Source organism: Grampus griseus (genome assembly GCF_964374135.1).
Source record: "Grampus griseus genome assembly, chromosome: 9".
Classification (NCBI taxonomy): Eukaryota; Metazoa; Chordata; class Mammalia; order Artiodactyla; family Delphinidae; genus Grampus; species Grampus griseus.
In genome coordinates, this window is record NC_139003.1 from 11,341,935 (window position 1) to 11,363,321 (window position 21,387).

Sequence of the window (21,387 nt, forward strand, 5' to 3'; positions counted from 1 at the left end):
GGCAAAAAGGAGACAGACTCCACACTCATACCATGAGAGCCTATGAGAGAGAACAACATTAATCAGATGAGCATACAAATAACTGTAAAATTACAACCTGGGTAAGAATAGAGGTTTATCAGAAGGACGATTTAGTACAGTTCTGGAGGTTAGGACAGTCTTTCCTTAGGAAGTGATGACTGAGCTAAGATATGAAAAAAGAGTCATTTTCTAGGAGAAGGAAATTGCACTTTGGTAGGAGGGAGTTTTGTACATCGAGCAACCTTAAAGAAAACCCCTGGAGGGGAGTTTGGCCAAGACGGTGGAGTAGGAAGACCCTGAGCTCACCTCCTCTCACGGCCACACCAAAATTACACTATTTACGAGGATAGTAGAGCAAGGACTGATGAGAAAAACCAGAATCTACCAGAAAAGATCTTCTACAGCTAAAGATATAAAGAAGGAACCACAACAAAAGGGGTAGTCGGGACAGAATCATGGTACAATCAAGACCCATACTCCCATGTAGGTGACCCACAAACAGGAGAATAATGAAAATTGCAGAGGTTCTCCCCAAGGAGTGAGGGGTCTGGGCCTCACATTGGGACTCCCCAGCCTTAGGGGTTCTGCACTGGGAAGACAAGCCCCAGAATGTTTGGCTTTGAAGGCTAGCATGGCTTACTTTCGCAATAGTCAAAGGGCTGTAAGAAATAGAGACATCACTCTTACAAGGCACACACAAAATCTTACCCACTCCGGGACCCAAGGCAAAAGCAGTAATAGGAAACGAGCCAGGGTCAGACCTGCTTACTCATCTTGGAGGGCCTCCAAAAGAGGCAGACGGCAGCTGGGACTCATTCTGGGGACACAGATGCTGGCAGCGGCCATTCTGGGGTGCTCATCCCACGGTGAAGCACTGGTGTTGGCAAGTGTGATTTGGGGATCTGTCCTCTAGCTTATTAGAACTGGGACCTGACCCCACCGACCAGCCAGCCAGGCCCAGTCCTGAGACACCCCAGACCAAGTAGCTAGCTGGGTAGAAACACAGCCCCAGCAGACAGCAGGCCAGCTACCATAGGACCCCTTGAACCCCCAGTCACCCCAGGACACGCCACTGCCCACCAGAGGGGCCGGAACCCAGCCCCACCTACCAGTAGGCCAGCACTAGCCCTGGTACCACCAAGGCCCTGCAGCCCCACACAATGGAGTATTACTCAGCCATAGAAAAGAATAAAATGTTGTCACTTTCGACAACATGGACGAACCTAGAGGGTATTATGCTAACTGAAATAAATCAGACAAGACAAATACTTTATGATTTCACTTATATGTGGAATCTAAAAAACAAATGAACACACAAAACTAAACAGAGGGCTTCCCTGGTGGCGCAGTGGTTGAGAGTCTGCCTGCCGATGCAGGGGACACGGCTTCGTGCCCCGGTCCAGGAAGATCCCACATGCCGCGGAGCGGCTGGGCCCGTGAGCCATGGCCGCTGAGCCTGCGTGCTCTGCAGGCTGTGCTCCGCAACGGGAGAGGCCACAACAGTGAGAGGCCCACACGCCGCAAAAAAAAAAAAAAAGAACACTAAACAGAAACAGAGTCATAGGCACAGAGAACGAACAGGCGGCGGTTGTCGAGGGGGTGGTGGTGGTGGTGAAGAGGTGAGGGAGGTTAAGAGGTACAAACTTTTAGTTACAAACTAAATCAGTCACAGGTATGAAATGTGCAGTGTGAGGAATATAGTCAATAATTATGTAATATCTTTGTACAGTGGTAGACAACAACTAGACTTACCAAGGGGATCATTTTTAAACGTACAGAAATATCAACTCACTGTGTTATGTAACAAAAAACTAATACAGTGTTGTAGCTCAATGATACTTCAAAAACAAACTCCTAGGAAAAGAGATTATATTTGTGGTTACCAGAGGCTGGGTGTGGGAGGAGGGTGAATTGGAGGAAGGTAGTCAAAAGGTACAAACTTCCAGTTATAAGACAAATAAGTTCTAGAGATGTAAGGTACAACGTGATAAAGATAATTTACATGCTGTACCTGATATACAAAAGCTGTTCAGAGAGTAAATCCTAACTGTTCTCATCACAAAGAAAACTTTTTTCTATTTCTTTAACCTTGCATCTATATGAGATGATGGACGATCACTAAACTTATTGTGATAATCATTTTCTTATGTATGTAAGTCAGATCATTACGCTGTACACCCTAAACTTATATAGTGCTGTACATCAATTATAACTCAATAAAACCAAAAGAAAAAATAAAGAAAGAAAAAGAAAAGTTACATTTAAAAAAAGAAGGACTTCCCTGGTAGCTCAGTGGTTAAGAATCCACCTGCCAATGCAGGGGACACGGGTTTGAGCCCTGGTCCAGGAAGATCCCACATGCCATGGAGCAACTAAGCCTGTGCACCACAACTACTGAGCCTACGCTGTAGACCCTGCAAGCCACAACTACTGAGCCCGCATGCCACAACTACTGAAGCCCGCGTGCCTAGAGCCCGTGCTCTGCAATAAGAGAAGCCACCGCAATGAGAAGCCCTCGCACCGCAATGAGGAGTAGCCCCTGCTCGCCACAACTAGAGAAAGCCCGCACACAGCAACAAAGACCCAACACAGCCAAAAATAAATAAACTAATTAATATATATTTTAAAAAAAGAACTACAGTAGATGAAAAGTATTCTCCATTCCCAAACACCCTGGAATCACTTATCAGAGGTAATCACTTATAAAAGGTAATCACTTATCAGAGGCAACTTATGGTTATCAAGGTCTTCACACACACACACACACAAAGAAGCTGTGTGTCTCTATAAAATCTTTTTCTATATTAAACAAGATAATATTACACACACTAATCAACACATTTTAAACATTAAACTTTTAAACATTTCCATACTAGTACCTGCAGAGTTACTTCATTCCTTTTAACAGTTGAAAAGTGTTCCACTGTATGATGTAGCTTAATTTAACCACTAACTTACTGTTAGAATTTACTGATTAGGTAATTTTGAGTTGTCTTTGGCTTAAAGAACAGAAATGTACTTTCTCATGTTCTGGAGACTGGAAGTTCAAGATCTAGGTGCCAGCAGGGGTCAGTTTCCCTGAGGTCTCTCTCAGTGGCTTAGGGATGTCTCCTTCTCACTGTGTCCTCATATGGCTTGTCCTCTCTGTGAGGGCATCCCTAGTGTCTCTTCCTCTTCTCACAGGGACACCAGTCTTATTAGATTAGGGCCCCACCTCACTGGCCTCATTTTAACTCAATCACAATTCAGCCCATAACAAAAAGCATTTCACAACATATTAAAATAAGTATCAGCACTTCATTCCTGATTGCCCCCACTCTCAAACAAACAAACAAAAAAACTGCTTTAAAATCCTGAAAGTATATTTTCGTAAAGATCCAAAGAAAAATAGAATAATTAGCATTATGTTAGATTAACACCAAAGAGGGAAAATGAAGAGTCAGTCAACTACCCAGTGTACACTTAAGGGGAGGCAGGGGTGGAGCCTGGACTTGGGAAGGGAATGAAGTGGAAGAAGCAGAAGCTGGATTGCAAGGTTTGAACTTCATTCTTGGCAAAGGTGAGGGTGAGCTGCAGGAAATAAATGACATGTTCTATACAGATAGGCAAGAAATGGAGTTTACCAAAGTATATTTTTACCCAGGAAGAAGTCAAAAAGAGATTTAAAAAATGAAAATACATAAAAGGGAACTCGACAGCAAGATCCTGGAGGAGGTGCTACCTATTTTACAAAGAGAATGGGCTCGAGATCTGGTGAAGGCACCGGCCTTGATAAGCCCCGAGACAGAAGAGAATATGAGTGAAGTGTCCACAACATGTTAAAATCAACGAGGATGTAAGATTAACTGCTACTTTTAATTCATGCTTATAAAAAGACAGTCATGAACCTTTAAGAAAAACAGATACATCCGGTAACTTGATGAACAGTGCGATGATTTACATGTATAACCAGTGTTAGCCCCAAACGGGGGTGGGGGGATTATAAAATAGGGATCTAAAGCCCCCTTCTCCATAATCACTCTCAAGTACGCACGCGTGTCCCCACCCCTACCTGTTACTCTCTCCCCCTAAAACAAAACAAAAACTCCATAAAAGTTAAAACAGCGCTTCTGCTGCACAAAGCTGTGCAAAATCAGATTCGCGGCAAATTTAGAACTCTTTAACCTTGATTTTGACCTTCCCACCAGTTTTAGGTAGAAATCCAAGCAGCAGCCACTCTATAGCTTTAGCTGGAATGGACGTGTCTGGTGGTGTAACGGGCACGTTTCCTTCCCAGCAAGCACATCACTGGGCGGCATTTCTGCCTACACTCCCAGACTCAGTTCTCTTGGGGGAGCTCCGTGGACCGCCGAGAATCCCGCCCGGCACGGGGTGCAAGGCCGGTCGCTCGCCACCAGGGGGCAACTCAGGAGCCGCCCTGAGGCGGTGACACGACAGCCTGGATTCTCCGGCGCCGCACCCCCGGACCGGAGAGGAGGGGACCCAGTTCCACGCGTGGCCCAAGCAGAGCCTCGGCCGTGGGTTACGTTACTGTTGGGGGATTCTTCGCCCCGAGTCTGCCTTATTGGAGACTTGGCGTGTGCTTTCCTCACCAACTGTGACAGCAACTTTGCGGAGCTCCCTCTCGCTCCGACGCGACCCTCGGAGAGCCCGGGGTAGCCGGTTTCGGCCCGGACAACCGAGGGCCGAGAGGCCCCACCTCCCGGGGGGGCGGGGCAGGCTGCGAACCCCGCAGGAGCCCAGCCCCGCCCCTGGCGCGGCGGGGAGGAGCCTACCGGGCACTGCCCCCTCGCCCGCACCGCCCCCTCGCCCGCCCCGCCCCGCAGCTCCTGCCGCGCCGGAACCGCCTGCCGAACCTCGGCTCCGACCTCCACGCTCTGGCCTGCATCGCGCACCGCGGCCGCCCCATCGTGAGTTTGCCGATCCGAGCGGGTCCGTAGGGTGGGCCGGGGGCCGAGCACCTGGGGACACGGGTACGCCCCAAGGTGTCAGTTACAGATCCGAGAAGGTTCCCGGCAATCGGGGTGTCTGTCTTCTTAGGTTCACGTTCTTGTTCCGTTTCGCCCTTCTTTCCCTATTTGCTGTTTGTCTCAAGACACTTTTCGCTCGCCTCTTTGAATTTGTGAGTCAAGAATTTGACAAAAGATGTGTGATTGTGTGTGGGTGTGATTCTGGGTGCGCGCGCGCGGGCATGTAGTTATGGAAAGCTGTGGTCAAAGTTCTGAGAACATATTACTCATCTCCTGGGTTTTTTGGTGCTTTTCCTGTAAAACTTGGGAGGCCCGGATTCGTGAAAGACCTCCCTTGTCCTGTCAGAGGTGGTTGGCTCGACCTCAGGCTTCCTGATCTCTCGCTGCCTTTTCCTACCCCAAACCCGCAAGCTGAGCTCACTCACCCACGGGCTCCATACTCCAGCTGGGAACTGGTGCTTTTTTGTGAATTCACTTTACTGGGGGCAATATTAAGAGGTGGTAGATGGGAACGGCAGTTTAAAACCAAAAAAAAAAAAAAAAAAAAAAAAAAAGGAGCTGGAATTCTACAAGGAATACAGGGCATGCTCAGGGAGCCAAGCGTACCAGAGATTCGGTGGAGAAAGTGAAGGGAAGAAGTCTAAAAAACTGTGGAGAGCCCGTACCCTGGAGGCTTAAAATCCAGGGGGAGCCACTCAGTTTTTACCTGGGGGAGTGGATGAACCTGAGAGATCTGATTAGGAAGACGTGTGAGTAGGATGGCTTGAGGGAGATTGTTGGTGGGAATGTATCCTGGGGACAGAAACCAGATTGGTTTCATCTAGATATGAATGTAAACTGAAGGGACTGATATTTGAGAGATACGTGAAAGAAGATGAACAAAATGAGGTGGCTGACGGTGTACGGAAGCAGGAGGGAGGAAGGACAGAGGCAGATGTAGTGGAAGGGAAGGGTTTGGTGTCTGTCAGTTTAGATTGTTCCCCAAAGCAAAACCTGATAGAAGGACCTGAGTGCAGGTGGTTTATCTGGGAAGTGAGCCCAGTACGGCACAGTGAAGACATGGGGAGGAAGAGACCAGGAAGGAGGGGAAGCCAGCAAGGAAGGGCTGTCGCTGAGCTCTTTACCGCTGTGGGCAGCTGGAACTCAGTTCCTTGGGTGACCTCGTGAAGGGCTCCAGAATGCACCTAGGACAGCCCTGTGGCATTTATCCGTGACGCCCTCCCCCGGGTGAAGCTTACCCTGTATCAGCTCACCGCCACTTCAGGGCACCTGCCAGGTGAGAAAGGTTTCCCAGTGTCCAGGAAAGTCCTCCAGGGCAGTTGCTGGAGTCACAGGCGGTCCGGGGCCCCCAGAGCACCTACTACATGGCTCTTGTCACTTAGGAAGCTAGAAGAGACAGCAGAGGAACAGACACTAGAGTTTTCTCAGTGCTCATTGTACACCTGACACTGGACAAGGCATTTTTATTCGCATTCTCTTCATCTTCAAAAACAATCCTCCAAGGGCTGTACTATTCTCCTTATGTAAATGGAGAGACTAAAGTGTAAGTAATTTATCGAAGAGGAGCTGCTCTGAAGGGAATAATTAACTCAGTTCTAGGCACACCAAATTTTAAAAGACCTGGTAAACCTCAGGATGCTCCCCAAGTAGAGGCGGGGAGCTCCCTAGTTAGGGCAGATATGATAAATTGGGAGGCGTTTCCAATTCATTTGGTCAAAGCTACCAGAAGAAATTTAGTTTCTGAAAGGTCAACTGACTTTTTCTTCCAGAGAGGAAAATGCTAAGTCAGCTCAGGTCTCACCTCGATCTACCTGCTCCGTGGGATCCAGCCCCGCCCTCACTCCATTCAGGTCCTGCTCCTCCCTGTGTGTTCCTCCAGCCACCCTGGGGCTTCTCACTGCTAAAATGCTCTCCTGCAGCATTTCAGGCCTCAACTTAAATGTCACGTTTCAGCTTCAAGGTCACTTTTTCCTGTAGGCCTTTCCTGTCATCCAATCTAAAGTAATTTTCCGGTTGCTCGATATCACTATGTTTTATTTTCATCTAACACTTATTAATTGCTGCATTTTATCTGTTTATCTACCTAATTATTGTCCTTCCCCTTCTCAAATATTAGATTCGTGAAAGCAGGGACCTTGTCTGTTGTGTTCCTTGCTGCACCCCCAGGCCGTGGCACACAGTGGGGGACCTGACAAGTAGTTTTCATCTGAATGCATTCAGTTGTTTTTGTTTTCACTCATTCCTTCATTTGTTCTGACCAAGCTCAGTCTTTGCTTTCTTCTCCTGCAGCTGACTGAACCATGGCGACAACTCCTGCTGCTGCCTTTGAGGCCCTCATGGATGGAGTGACAAGCTGGGATGTCCCTAAAGGCCCCATCCCCAGCGAACTCCTTCTAACTGGAGAGGCTGCCTTCCCGGTGATGGTGAATGATCAGGGCCAGGTCCTCATTGCTGCGTCCTCCTATGGCCGAGGCCACCTTGTGGTTGTGTCCCATGAGGGCTACCTGCTGGACGCCGGCTTGGCCCCATTTCTTCTCAATGCAGTGGGCTGGCTCTGTCCCTCTCCTGGGGCTCCCGTTGGAGTGCACCCATCCCTGGCATCACTAGCAAACATCCTGCAGGGCTCTGGGGTTGAAGCACAGATTCAGCCAGAACCGAGAGAACCCCTGGGGGTTTATTGCGTCAATGCCTACAATGACACCATGACTGCAGAGCTGATCCAGTTTGTGAAACGTGGAGGGGGCCTGCTCATGGGGGGCCAAGCCTGGTATTGGGCCAGTCAGCATGGTCGTGACAAGGTGCTGTCCAAGTTCCCAGGGAACCAGGTGACCAGTGTGGCTGGTGTGTACTTCACTGATACCTGTGGGGACAGAAGCCGGTTCAAGGTGTCTAAGAAGGTGCCCAAGATCCCTCTCCAGGTCAGGTGAGTGGTGTTTCCCTATGGGGAGTCTGATGTATGTTCACAATAGATTTGAGCCCCCTCTTCGGTGAGCTTCCAAATACACCTGATTTTCCACTGCTTTTCAGAACCACTACAAATAGAATATAGGACAATTAAAATGCACTGAAGCCCAAGAGCGGCTGGGTTCTCACTGCCACTCCCACCTCTGGCCAAAGCGACAGTCTGAAACTTGTCTTATTCATCAATCTGTCTAGTGCCTGAGACTTGGAGAGTGTGTGTCAGTATCTCTTAAAGGAATGGAAAAGCATTTCTTTCTTTGTGTGAGGCACATACCATGTGCCAGGCCCCATGCAGAAGACCCTTGCTGTCTTGACACTTATATTCCAGTGGAAAATTAGGCAACTAAGGAAACAGATACATACTCTAGCACGTATTGATAAGAGCTACAAGGAAAGTAAAGCAGGATAAGTGACAAAGTGACAGCGAGGGGAGTGGAGAATGCTTTAGTTAGGGTCATCAGGGAAGGCTTATCAGTCAGGCCTGGTCAGCATTAACTGGTGTTTCAAACAGAAGGGATTTAATATGGGTAGCTAACTAAGCAGGCGACACATAGCTGAAAGCTGCACAGGAGGCAGCGAGGTAGCCAGGAGATGAGCAGCAGCAGGACTGGCAGAGGCAGTGGTGGTCCAGCAGCCCAGGGGCTGTAGCCACCTGGTGGAGGCCTGTCCAGCAGGAGCCGGGACCCCAGATGCGGGGACTGTCTGATGGGACCTGGAGCCTAAGAGAAGACACAGTGATGGCAAGAGACACAGCCTGAGAGAGACACATACCTCCGCTCCTTCCTCCTTCCTGCCTTCGGGCTTGGCTGATGGACTGAATGTGGAGTGAGGGGGGGGAAAGAGGAGTCAAGCATTTTGGTGGTCAAATGCCTTAAAGGTGAGTGTTGGGGCTTCCCTGGTGGCGCAGTGTTTGAGAGTCCGCCTGCCGATGCAGGGGACGCGGGTTCGTGCCCCGGTCCGGGAAGATCCCACATGCCACAGAGCGGCTAGGCCCGTGAGCCATGGCCGCTGAGCCATGGCCGCTGAGCCTGCGCGTTCGGAGCCTGTGCTCCGCAACGGGAGAGGCCACAACATTGAGAGGCCTGCGTATCGCAAAAAAAAAGGTGAGTGTGTTGCCACGTAAGGAGCTGTGAAAGTCTATGAGAAGACAGATTAGAGGAGGTCAGGAGTTTAGTTTTGGATATCTGGGGTTCTAGGTAACTTGTTATCAGTAACTCACTGTGCTTGGCCACATGTAACAGAAGCCTTATCATAGTGGATTGACCACGTAGGAGTTTATTTTTCTCATGTAACAAAATCCGGGCAAGATAATCAGGCCTGGGGCACTGAGTCCCTGCTTCATGATGACCAGGTTCGTTCATGCAAACCCATTCGCTCCCTTCCTCCCTCGCCCTCCATCTCTCTCTTGCTCTCTCCCCACCCCCGTGGCCCCCACCCCTCCCATCACAATATTTCACTTTTATCTTTATGGTTACAAGATTGGTACTACTGCTTCAGGCACTATAATTACACCTCCGCAAGAATAAGCTAGAATGAATACACCTGCTGAATATGTCTCTTCTAATGCAGAAAATAATATATTTTCTGGGAGCCCTGACCATTAGGCTTCTATTATATTTCAGTGGCCAAAATTAGCTCACCTGGCCAACTCTAGCTGCCAGAGGGTCTGAAGGGCCGAATATTTTTAAATGCGCCCTGGCATCTCTGAAGAAATCGAGACTCTGCCACAAGGAAGGGCGTACACATATTTAGTATGCATGTAGCAGTGTCCTCAGCCCCAAGTCCTGGCTCCCTTGGTCTTCCTTCCCTCGGAGAGGGTTGGGAGGTGATGAGTTACTCAGAGAGGCAGGGTGGATCTGATTCACTCCAACTTCTCTTTAATTCTAAGGGACAAACAAGGTTAAATCCCATCAACCTAACTGCTCTTAATTGTTCCAAAGGACTCCTGTTCATCAAACTAAACCTGTTTTTCTTCATCCACGCCTACATTTGTCATCTCTGCCACTGAATCTGAAGTATGTTTTATGTTTGTTTTAACTTTTAATTATGGAAAAGTTCAGAGATATGCAAAAGTAGAACAGTACAAAGAGCCCCCATGCAGCCATTACCCAAGCTCAGTAACAGCCAACTCAGTCAATCTAATTTTATCTGTAGCCACACCCTCGCTTCACCCCAGATTATTTTGAAGCAAATCACAGACATCATATCATTCCATCTGTTTTTTAATATGTATCCCTAACGATGTAAATCGTTTTGAAAACATAACCACAAGGCACCATTATCATACCCGAAAGAAGTAATACTCTCTTAATGTCATTATTCGTTTCCATAACTGTCTTATTTTTTCACTGTTTGTTGGAATTGGTCTTTTATTAAAACCCAAATATTTTGATTGCTTGATATGAATTTTATGTCTCATATAATGTTGAGTTTCTTTTCCAATTCTTTTTATCTCTTGCTGCTTTTTTGTTGAAGAAACTAGGTACTTTGTCCTGAAGTTTCCCCACAGTACAGAATGTGTTTCCTTCAAAACAATCGGAGTTTTGCTGATTGAATCCCTGTGGTGTTATTAAATGTATTCCTCTGTTCTCTATATTTCTTGTAAATTGGAAGTTAAATCTGGATTCTACACCAGGGATTGGCAAACTATGGCCTGTGGGCCAGCCCCGTTTACATAAATAAAGTTTTATTGGAACACAGCGGTGTCCATTTGTGTCCATATTGTCTGTGGTTGTTTGCACAGGCTCCGGATGCGCAGGTTCAGCGGCCATGGCTCACGGGCCCAGCCGCTCCGTGGCATGTGGGATCTTCCCGGACCGGGGCACGAACCCGTGTCCCCTGCATCGGCAGGCGGACTCTCAACCACTGTGCCACCAGGGAAGCCCTGTGGTTGTTTTTGAGTTACAGTGGCAGAGTTGAGTTGTGTCAGTGGCAAACATGTGGCCCACAAGCCTAAAATAGTTATTATTGGGCTGCTCAGAAAAAGTTTCCCACCTCCTGGTTGAGAGGCTTGATCAGATGCGTGTTCGAATTTTACATAAGTCAGTGCGTGACCGCACTGGCCAATGGCTTGATCCTTGTAGAACTGGGATGGCAGGCAACATTTTTTCCTTACAGTTTGTCTTACAAAATATCAGATATTTGGAAATTCAGTTAATCGAAAAAATTACACTGGTAGCTCCGGCAAAGCTGAATGTAAGACTTGGTTTTCAAATTTCTCTTCCTATTCTGGATCTTCCTTCAGCTCCTGAAAAACCAATTTATTTTCCTTATTCAGTTTCAGCTCAAACACCCTCCTCAGGGGAGTCTTCCTCAATGACTCTTGAAACTAAGACTAAACTTCCAGTTTCACTTTTCTCCATCTCTTGCCTAAACATCAGTGATCACGATCTGTAAATACCCAACGTGTGCTTGCTGGTACCTGTCTAGCCAACCAAAGACTAAAGTTCCACGGATGCACTGATCTTGCCTGTCACGTGTGCTGCGTTATTCTCAGTGCCTGATGTGTGAAACATGGTAGAGAGAAACAGGTATTTGTAGACTGTGTAAATTAATGAATAAATATATGAACGAATACACATCCTAAACCACGAGAAAGGAAAGGGTGGCCTGGGTACCAGGGTTGAGCCTACAGACAGCTTCATGTTATAGAATGTGCTGTGTCTCAGGCTTCCAGCCTCAGCCCAAAACTGAGCTGGAGTTGACTGACCCCATCAACTCTAAAGTCTTAAAAGGCCTGTATGGTGCCCAGGCCCTCAGCTCAGATTCCTGCCGCCTTCACGCATGTCTCCTTTGAGGTTTTCAGTGAACTTTCCTGCCAACAAATCTTGGTCAATGGCTCCTGGGCTGACCGAACAGGTTTGCTGACTTTAAATTGCTGCAGGAGGCTCTGGAGCTCCTTAAGGGAACTGCCCTGTCTGCCCAGGGGAGGAGCAGTCTCATAAAACCAACAAAAGATCCTCTCAAGGGTCCTATCCCCAAGGGCAAAAGCTGCCTGCACACCTAGTTTTACACACCTGAGGAGGTCCTGCCTGTACTTGAACGTGCAAAGCCAGACCCAAAGGCATTTGCTGCTTTTATACCAAGATACAGGAGAGTCTGGGGAAAAATTAATCTCAGATCAGCACCTCATTACTCTTACACATGGCATAACCTACAAGGTCTAGAGTGTATTAGGAGCTGCTCATATAAAAGTAAATACAAACTAGTAGCTTAGGTTTATGCCTCTCTTAAAGATGATGTGTTACCTCTCTTGATCATCACCACATTCCCCCAGAGTGCAAAGGTCTTTGTCTGAGGACTCTCAGCTTGTAAGCAGCACTGTTCTGTTTTCATATTCAAGACCCATAAATGTAGAGAGTTTCCAGGTAAAGGTGGTGTGAAATGAGCCTAGAGCCCAGAATTGCCCTCTCCACCAAATCTGACCAAGTGAATGAAAAGTAGTAAGCAAACAACTAAATGTGGAGGTTCTGATGCTGATCCCACGTACTGCGAAAGCAGAGTCGGTGGGAGTGCCAGCTGACTGATGTGTGGCACGGTGTGCAGTATCTCCTGAGACTGTACCTACCCACGATGCACAACCACAGGAAAAAGTTGAAACAAATCCAAGAAGTGTCACTGATGCCTTCTCATGCTGTAGAAGACTGAACAAATTGGGTGAGTAGACACTGAAGGGAAAAAATCCTCAAACGTAAAGGCAGCAAAGCTCCTTCAGAATTTGGTGGAGGCAGAAAGGGATGCTGGAGTTCGCCATCTTCCAAAGACAATGGTGGGCCGAACACCTCCAGTGCATTCCATGCCTGGCTGGGTGGAGTAGGCCTTGCTTTAGGTCCCTAAAGAGGGGAGGGACACGCCCCCAGTAAGGACAGCAATAGGCCCCAGCTGATCTTTGCCCTTCCGTTAGAGATACAGACGTTAAGCAATAAGAAAGTGGAAGGAAGCATTATACAGACCCCAATGTAATTTGAGAAGGTGGTGGATGTGGTACGTGTCTACAAACAAACTGGTCTGGGGTAACTTAGAAAGAACATCAAGAGGACCTCACCCACACGATATCAGAACATGCAAAAGATCTGCTCATGCCCATGGTGAAAAAAAAACAACTGTGTAATAACTATATAAAAAGGCTATATTAAATTTAAAAGGGAAATATTAGACAGAAATTTAGTGTGGAAAGACAACAGAATCAATCATGGCTGGAAGAAAAATATGACCCAATGAACAGAACAGAATATTTGCAGACTATATAATTAGTGAATAAATACATGAATGAGGACACATTCACTCCTTGAGAATGCTTCATGCTCTAACAGAACTTTCTAAAAATGTATGTTATATAAAACAAGAGACAGAATGAGATGAAAAGGGGGAATTTCAGAGTGAAGAAAACAAATTAAGAAGCAAACACCCCACGTGAAATAGGTCTAGTAGCCAGCACACGGGAGAGAAGAGACAAGGCCAATGCATGGTGACAATGACAGCAGCTCGCCTCACACTGAACTCTCTGATCATTGCTGTCGTTACTATGACAGGTTTTAAATCTCCATCAGAAAGCCATCTCCTGTATCACCTGTTTGCTCAGGTGTGATTTGGTACCTGAGCACTGCCACCTCTCCCTTCCTTTCCTCAGTGCCCTCTCTTGCACTTCCAGCTCTGAAGGAGCACATGCTTTTCCTTTTCCATAAATGCAGTATATTCACACTTTCATGTCTACTTAAAGCCTCTTTTGCACAAAATATACCTGTTGATTGCCGCATACCCAACTGTGGTCTTCATTCAAAACTCAGTAGTTGAGAGATTACTGGTGTGTGGACAACATCACTGGCTTTAGAGACAAACCACCCTGGATTTGTTTCCTGTCCTTTCCAGTTATTAGCTAAGAAACATGGGGCAAATAGCCTAACTTTTCTGTCTCATCTATAAAGCAAGAATAATAACTTTCAGGTTTATTATAATGATTAAACGAGATGATCTGTATGTGTAAATAAATGCCTAGAACATATTAAACCTCATTAAATAATAGCTACTTTCATTATGTTATTATACAAACTTAAATACTGTAAATAGATATTATACAAGACTCAAATATTGGTAAATAGAAACATCTGTTGAGAATTCCTTGACATCCCATCTTCTATGCTTGCTTGTCCAGCCTTCCTCCCTTCCTTTCTTCCTTCTCTCCTCCCTCCCTCCCTCTCTCGCTCCTTTCTTTTCTTTTGAGAAACATTTCACCTTTTTTAAAAATTTTTTTAAAGATTTTTCTTTTTGATGTAGACCAATTTTTAAGTCTTTATTGAATTCGTTACAATATTGCTTCTGTTTTCCGTTTTGGTTTTTTGGCCGCGAGGCACGCGGGATCTTAGCTCGCTGACCAGGGATTGAACCCGTAACCCCTGCGCTGGAAGGCAAAGTCTTAACCACTGGAACGCCAGGGAAGTCCCGAAACATTTCACCATTTTACAAAAAATATTTCAAAATGAATTCAAGCTTATAATGAAAAATACAAGGGCAGGAATACAGACGCAATGTAGAGAATGGATGTGTGGACACGGGTCGGGGGGCGGGAGGGGACGGGTGGGATGAACTGGGAGCTTAGGTTTGACATAAATAAGATACATAGATACCGTGTGTAAAATAGATAGCTAGTGGGAACCTGCTGTACAGCACAGGGAGCTCAGTTCGGTGCTCTGTGATGACCTAGATGAGTGGGATGGGGGGGTGAGGGAGGTCCAAGCGGGAGGGGATACAGGTATACATAGAGCTGATTCACCTCATTGTACAGCAGAAACTAACACAACATTGTAAAGCAATTATACTCAAATTAAAAAATGTATAGAGGAGAGTGGCCAAGTGTCTTTCATCCCACACCACAGTTCCCAGTCTCATGCATCTGGATTAAGGCAGCCGCTCTTAGAAGTTTGATACGGATCCTGTCAATTGCTTGTCTATGCCTGTGTGTGTGTTCTAAAACATTATATCTTTAATGTATCACGTTTGAGGATGTCTTCATTTCTGTTATATTTACACAATGAACTGACAGAGCACAGCATTCTAGGCTCTCACTTTCTCACCCTCAGATTCCAGGCGATATTGCACCATTGTGTTCTGGTTCTAATCAAGTTTGTCAGTCATTCTGCTCAAATCATCTCTATCCTTTTTTTCTTTTTTTTTTTTTAATTGATCCATTGGATGCTGAGAGATCTGTTACTATTTTCAAATGTGATTATGAATTCATCAAATTTTAATTTTCTTTGTAGCAGTTTTTGCTTTCAGCACTTTGTTTTTAGGCCCATAAAAATTAATGAAAATTGTATCTTTGGAAGGCTTAACTTCTATTCATAGAAAATATTCATCTTTTGTTTAATTCTTTCCTCTTTGAAATCAATTGCATCTCATATTAACACCGGCACTTCTGCTTTCTTTTTGTTGTATCTTCCAGATATACCTTTGTTGATTTCCTCATTTCAATCTTTGTGTACCATTTATTGACAGTTTCAATTGTGCCTTTTGTAAGCAGCTTATACCTAGATGTTTTTAGCCCAGTCTGAGAGCATCTGTCTCTTCGTATACAAATTTAATCCAGTCCTAGATAGTGATAATTCAAGTGTATTTCTTACTCTTGCCTTGTTGTTTCCCAGTTTTGTTTTTATACTTTGTTTCTTTTTACATTTTTTCTTCGTTACAGTATTTGACCTAGTTTTCTCTACTCCTTAAATTCTCCCAGCATATTTGTAGATGATGCTTCTCAGTTCTATTTTTCCATCAGTTACCTTAACATTTAAAATTTAATTCTTAATTACCTGAGAAATATATTCATACCTTCTCCGTATTTGAAAAAAAAATACTGATGAGACAAGTCCCCTTTGAGCAGCTCTTTCAATACCAACCCCTTGTCTCCATCACACAATTCAGAATACTTCTTACACTCCTGTGATTTTTGTCCTGACTTTTTTGACATATATATTGACATATATTTATTTTGTTTTATTTTTGTCTTATATAAATTGTATCACCAAATTGTTAGTTTTTATTTTTAAAATTTTTACTCAAAAAACTGTTTTGGAACATCTGACCACGTTAGTTCTCAGAGGTCTCCCTGTAGTTTGTAACTGATAAATAGTAAGCTGTAGTATGATTAAATGCCAGGCTTTTATTTGCTCCTCCTTCATGGTACTCTGCACACCATCTTCCCACCCCTTCCCCAGGAACCATGTTGACAACCCAGGATGTCATCTTCCATAGTTTTCCTCAGGCCCATATAATCATTTCATATATAGTATATGTATACATACATGGGTGTGCACACATGTCTCTGTATATATGCATGCCTATGTGTATATATAAACACATAAAAATACATACACACACATGTACTCCTGTATAAGTGAGAGGGTGAGTCCTTTTTCAGAAGAAAGGTGAGAGGCATTGCAGCTCAGAGGCTGCTCTCAGCCCACTGCATGTTAATTTTACATGATTGCCCCCTCATTTCTGTGGCATGTCTTACTACCGCTAGGTAGTGCTTCCCACCGGACACCACACTAGGTGCTGTTGGAACTAGAGACACACAAGATATGGTCCTACCCCTGGGTAACTTTCTGATTGAGTTATCAGTGTTTTTAAAGTAAGTCCAAGGGGCTTCCCTGGTGGCGCAGTGGTTGAGAATCCACCCGCCAATGCAGGGGACACAGGTTCAAGCCCTGGTCCGGGAAGATCCCACATGCCACGGAGCAACTAAGCCGTGCACCACAACTACTGAGCCTGCGCTCTAGAGCCCGCAAGCCACAACTACTGAAGCCCGCGTGCCTAGAGCCCGTGCTCCGCAACAAGAGAAGCCACCGCAATGAGAAGCCCGCGCACCACAACAAAGAGTAGCCCCCACTCGCTGCAACTAGAGAAAAGCCCGCGCGCAGCAACCAAGACCCAACGCAGCCAAAAGTTAATTAAAAACAAAAAACGTTAGTCCAAGAATGTCAGGATACATCCAGACCAATTTTACAGATCACCTACCCCCAGAGTGTCCTGTGTGGATCAGTTTTCAGAATTGTGACTGGGTTAACGTCCTAGGGCTGCCATAACCAAGTACCACAGATTGGCTGGCTTAAACAGCAGAATTCTGTCACCGCACCACTGAAGGCTAAAAATCTGGGATCAAGGGGTTGGCAGGGTTGGTTCCTTCTGAGGTTGTGGGGAGAATAAGCTCCAGGCCGCTCTCCTGCTTCTGGTGGTTTCCTGGCACTCTTTAGCCTTCCCTGGCTTGCAGAAGCATCACCCTGATCTCTGCCTTCATTTTTACATGGCGTTCTCCCTATGTGTGTGTGTCTGTGGCCAAACTTCCTCTTGTTATAAGGACACCAGTCATGGTGGATTAGGCCCACCGTATCCTAACTTAGCTAATTATATCTGCAATGATCCTATTTCCAAATAAGGTCACATTCTGAGGTCCTGGGGGTTAGGACTTCAACAAATGAATTTGGAGGAGACACAACTCAACCCATAACCCTGTATACCCTTAATACTTTTAGGTATTAAGGTCCCTTTCTATCAGATATGAAGTCTTTCATTATCAGATAAATATTCTGTGTGTATTTGTGTGTTTTATATACCCACTAACGTGTGTTGAAGACTTACTATATATCAGATACTATGTTAGCCAACTCAGGGACGTCGTCTTTATTGAATACTCCCAGACACAAGTGGTGATAAGCAAGTGGTGGCTTGGAGAGGGGATGTAAATTTCACAGGCTCTTCCAGCTACTCTGCCAAGGGAGGAAGCAGGATCATCCTGACCAGTCAGAGCCAGAGTCCACCAATGACCTGCTCAGCTGGACAGCGGCGGTTAGACATTTTTATAAGCACATGAGTGTAAACCTTCAGGTTCCCAGTCTCATTATCACATCTCTCCATAGTGAAGGTGTTTTATCAGTAGCTGGACTTCACAAGGTGCCCGTCAGAAGATTCCAGCAGAACACTTAGTGTGGAAGCTACGTCTATAAGCTAAGTGTTGTGGCTCAACGTCATTGCCCCACAAAATAAGTCTTTAAGCCTCTACAGGTGGAAAAAAGGTACAAGCTAAACTGATGCCAGAACCCTCTTGACATTTGGCCATGTTAGTTGAAAACGGAATGACAAAATTAAAACGTGTGTCTCCATTTTCATGCTAAAGAGGAATTAAGGAGAAACTGTACTGGAGGAATTTTCTTCAGTAATGTTTTGCTACTTGAGTGACTAAACCTTTTTATTAACATTTGATTTTTATTATGAGACAAAGTTTTATAAAGGTAATTAAAATCATCTAAATCCCACTAGCCAAGATGATCACTGAGGACATTTTGATAAACATACTCTGGATAATGTTTCTCTGGTCTTGTGGATTTTGTTTTTTGTTTGTTTGTTTGTTCTTGGCAGTTTGTTGTGCAAAATGTGGCTTAGATATAGAGCATAGTATATTAGAATCTGACTTAAAATTTTTTCTATGAAGCATTTTCCAGTAATTATTTTAATTGCCATATGATATGCTATCTACAGTTAACCATAACTTATTTAACCAATCTCCTGTCGCTTGACAAAGTATCTACAAATGGGTTTTAAAAATTCTTGAAATACAAAATCTTTCCTCAATTCACTACATTTTGACCATTTCTCAATAAGAAGTAGTAAATATGCTCATCAGATTTAAGTGACAATATTTTAACATCTTTATTGGAGTATAATTGCTTTACATTGTTGTGTTAGTTGCTGCTATATGACAAAGTGAATCAGCTATACGTATACATATATCCCCATATCCCCTCCCTCTTGCGTCTCCCTCCCACCCTCCCTATCCCACCCCTCTAGGTGGTCACAAAACATCGAGCTGATCTCCCATGAAATGCAGCTGCTTCCCACTAGCTAGCTATTTTACATTTGGTAGTGTATGTATGTCCATGCCACTCTCTCACTTCGTTTCAGCTTTCCCTTCCCACTCCCCGTGTCCTCAAGTGCATTCTCTACATCTGCGACTTTATTCCTGTCCTACCCCTAGGTTCTTCAGAACCACTTTTTTTTTTTAAGATTCCATATATATGTGTTAGCATATGGTATTTGTTTTTCTTTTTCTGACTTACTTCACTCTGTGTAACAGACTCTAGGTCCGTCCACCTGACTACAAATAACTCAATTTCGTTTCTTTTTATGGTTGAGTAATATTCCATTGTATATACATGCCACATCTTCTTTATCCATTCATCTGTCGATAGACACTTAGGTTGCTTCCATGTCCTGGCTATTGTAAATAGTGCTGCAATGAATATTGTGGTACATGACTCTTTTTGAATTATGCTTTTCTCAGGGTATATGCCCAGTAGTGGGACTGCTGGGTCATATGGTAGTTCTAGTTATAGTTTTTTAAGGAACCTCCGTACTGTTCTCCATAGTGGCTGTATCAATTTACATTCCCACCAACAGTGCAAGACGGTTCCCTTTTCTCCACACCCTCTCCAGCATTTATTGTTTGTAGATTTTTTGATGATGGCCATTCTGACTGGTGTGAGGTGATACCTCATTGTAGTTTTGATTTCCATGTCTCTCATGATTAGTGATGTTGAGCATCCTTTCATGTGTTTGTTGGCAATCTGTGTATCTTCTTTGAAGAAATATCTGTTTATGTCGTCTGCCCATTTGGGGTTGGGTTGTTTGTTTTTTTGAACTGAGCTGCATGAGCTGCTTGTATATTTTGGAGATAAATCCTTTGTCAGTTGCTTCATTTGCAAATATTTTCTCCCATTCGGAGGGTTGTCTTTTCATCTTGCTTATAGTTTCCTTTGCTGTGCAAAAGCTTTTAAGTTTCATTAGGTCCCATCTGTTTTCGTTTTTATTACCATTTCTCTAGGACGTGGGTCAAAAAGGATCTTGCTGTGATTTATGTCATAGAGTGTCTGCCTATGTTTTCCTCTAAGAGATTTATAGTATATGGCCTTATATTTAAGTCTTTAATCCATTTTGAGTATATTTTTGTATATGGTGTTAGGAAGTGTTCTAATTTCATTCTTTTACATGTAGCTGTCCAGTTTTCCCAGCACCACTTATTGAAGAGGCTGTCTTTTCTCAATTGTATATCCTTGCCTCCTTTATCAAAGATAAGGTGACTATATGTGCGTGGGTTTACCTCTGGGCTTTCTATCCTATTCCATTGATCTATTTTTCTGTTTTTGTGCCAGTACCATACTGTCTTGATTACTGTAGCTTTGTAGTATAGTCTGAAGTAAGGGAGCCTGATTCCCTCAGCTCTGTTTTTCTTTCTCAAGATTGCTTTGGCTACCCGGGGTCGTTTGTGTTTCCATACAAACTGTGCAATTGTTTGTTCTAGTTCTGTGAAAAATGCCAGTGGTAGTTTGATAGGGATTGCACTGAATCTGTAGATTGCTTTGGGAAGTAGAGTCATTTTCACACTGTTGATTCTTCCAATCCAAGAACATGGCATATCTCTCCATCTATTTGTATCATCTTTAATTTCTTTCATCAGTGTCTTATAGTTTTCTGCATACAGGTTTTCTGCCTCCTTAGGTAGGTTTATTGCTAGATATTTTATTCTTTTTGTTGCAATGATAAATGGGGGTGCTTCCTTAATTTCTCTTTCAGATTTTTCATCATTAGTGTATAGGAATGCAAGAGATTTCTGTGCATTACCTTTGTATCCTGCTACTTTACCAAAGTCATTGATTAGATCTAGTAGTTTTCTGGTAGCATCTTTAGGATTCTTATGTACAGTATCATGTCATCTGCAAACAGTGACAGTTTTACTTCTTCTTTTCTGATTTGGATTCCTTTTATTTCTTTTTCCACTCTGATTACTGTGGATAAAACTTCCAAAACTATGCTGAATAATAGTGGTAAGAGTGGGCACCCTTGTCTTGTTCCTGATCTTAGTGGAAATGGTTTCAGTTTTTCACCATTGAGGACGATGCTGGCTGTGGGTTTGTCATATATGACCTTTATTATGTTGAGGTAAGTTCCCTCTGTGCCGACTTTCTGGAGGGTTTTTATCACAAATGGGTGTTTAATTTTGTTAAAAGCTTTTTCTGCATCTATTGAGATGATCATATGGTTTTTATCCTGCAATTTGTTAATATGGTGTATCACATTGATTGATTTGCATATATTGAAGAATCCTTGCATTCCTGGAATAAACCCCACTGGATCATGGTGTATGATCCTTTTAATGTGCTGCTGGATTCTGTTTGCTAGTATTTTGTTGAGGATTTTTGCATCTATGTTCATCAGTGATATTGGCCTGTAGTTTTCTTTTTTTTGTAACATTTTTGTCTGGTTTTGGTATTAGGGTGATGGCGGTCTCGTAGAATGCGTTTGGGAGTGTTCCTCCCTCTGCTATATTTTGGAAGGGTTTGAGAAGGATCGGTGTTACCTCTTCTCTAAATGTTTGATAGAATTCGCCTGTGAA

At 44.4% G+C, this 21,387-nt stretch overlaps 1 protein-coding gene across 1 annotated transcript in view; it reads left to right on the forward strand.

The window, feature by feature from the left end:
* The window catches only part of LOC309827474 (TRPM8 channel-associated factor 1), a gene marked incomplete at both ends in the record, with an annotated part of 87,894 nt that overhangs the window by 54,660 nt on the left and 11,847 nt on the right, over positions 1-21,387 (forward strand). The window contains one exon of the mRNA XM_082662134.1: positions 7,397-7,914. Coding sequence (XP_082518260.1) covers positions 7,397-7,914 — 518 coding nt within the window. The remainder of the gene's footprint in view (positions 1-7,396; positions 7,915-21,387) is intronic.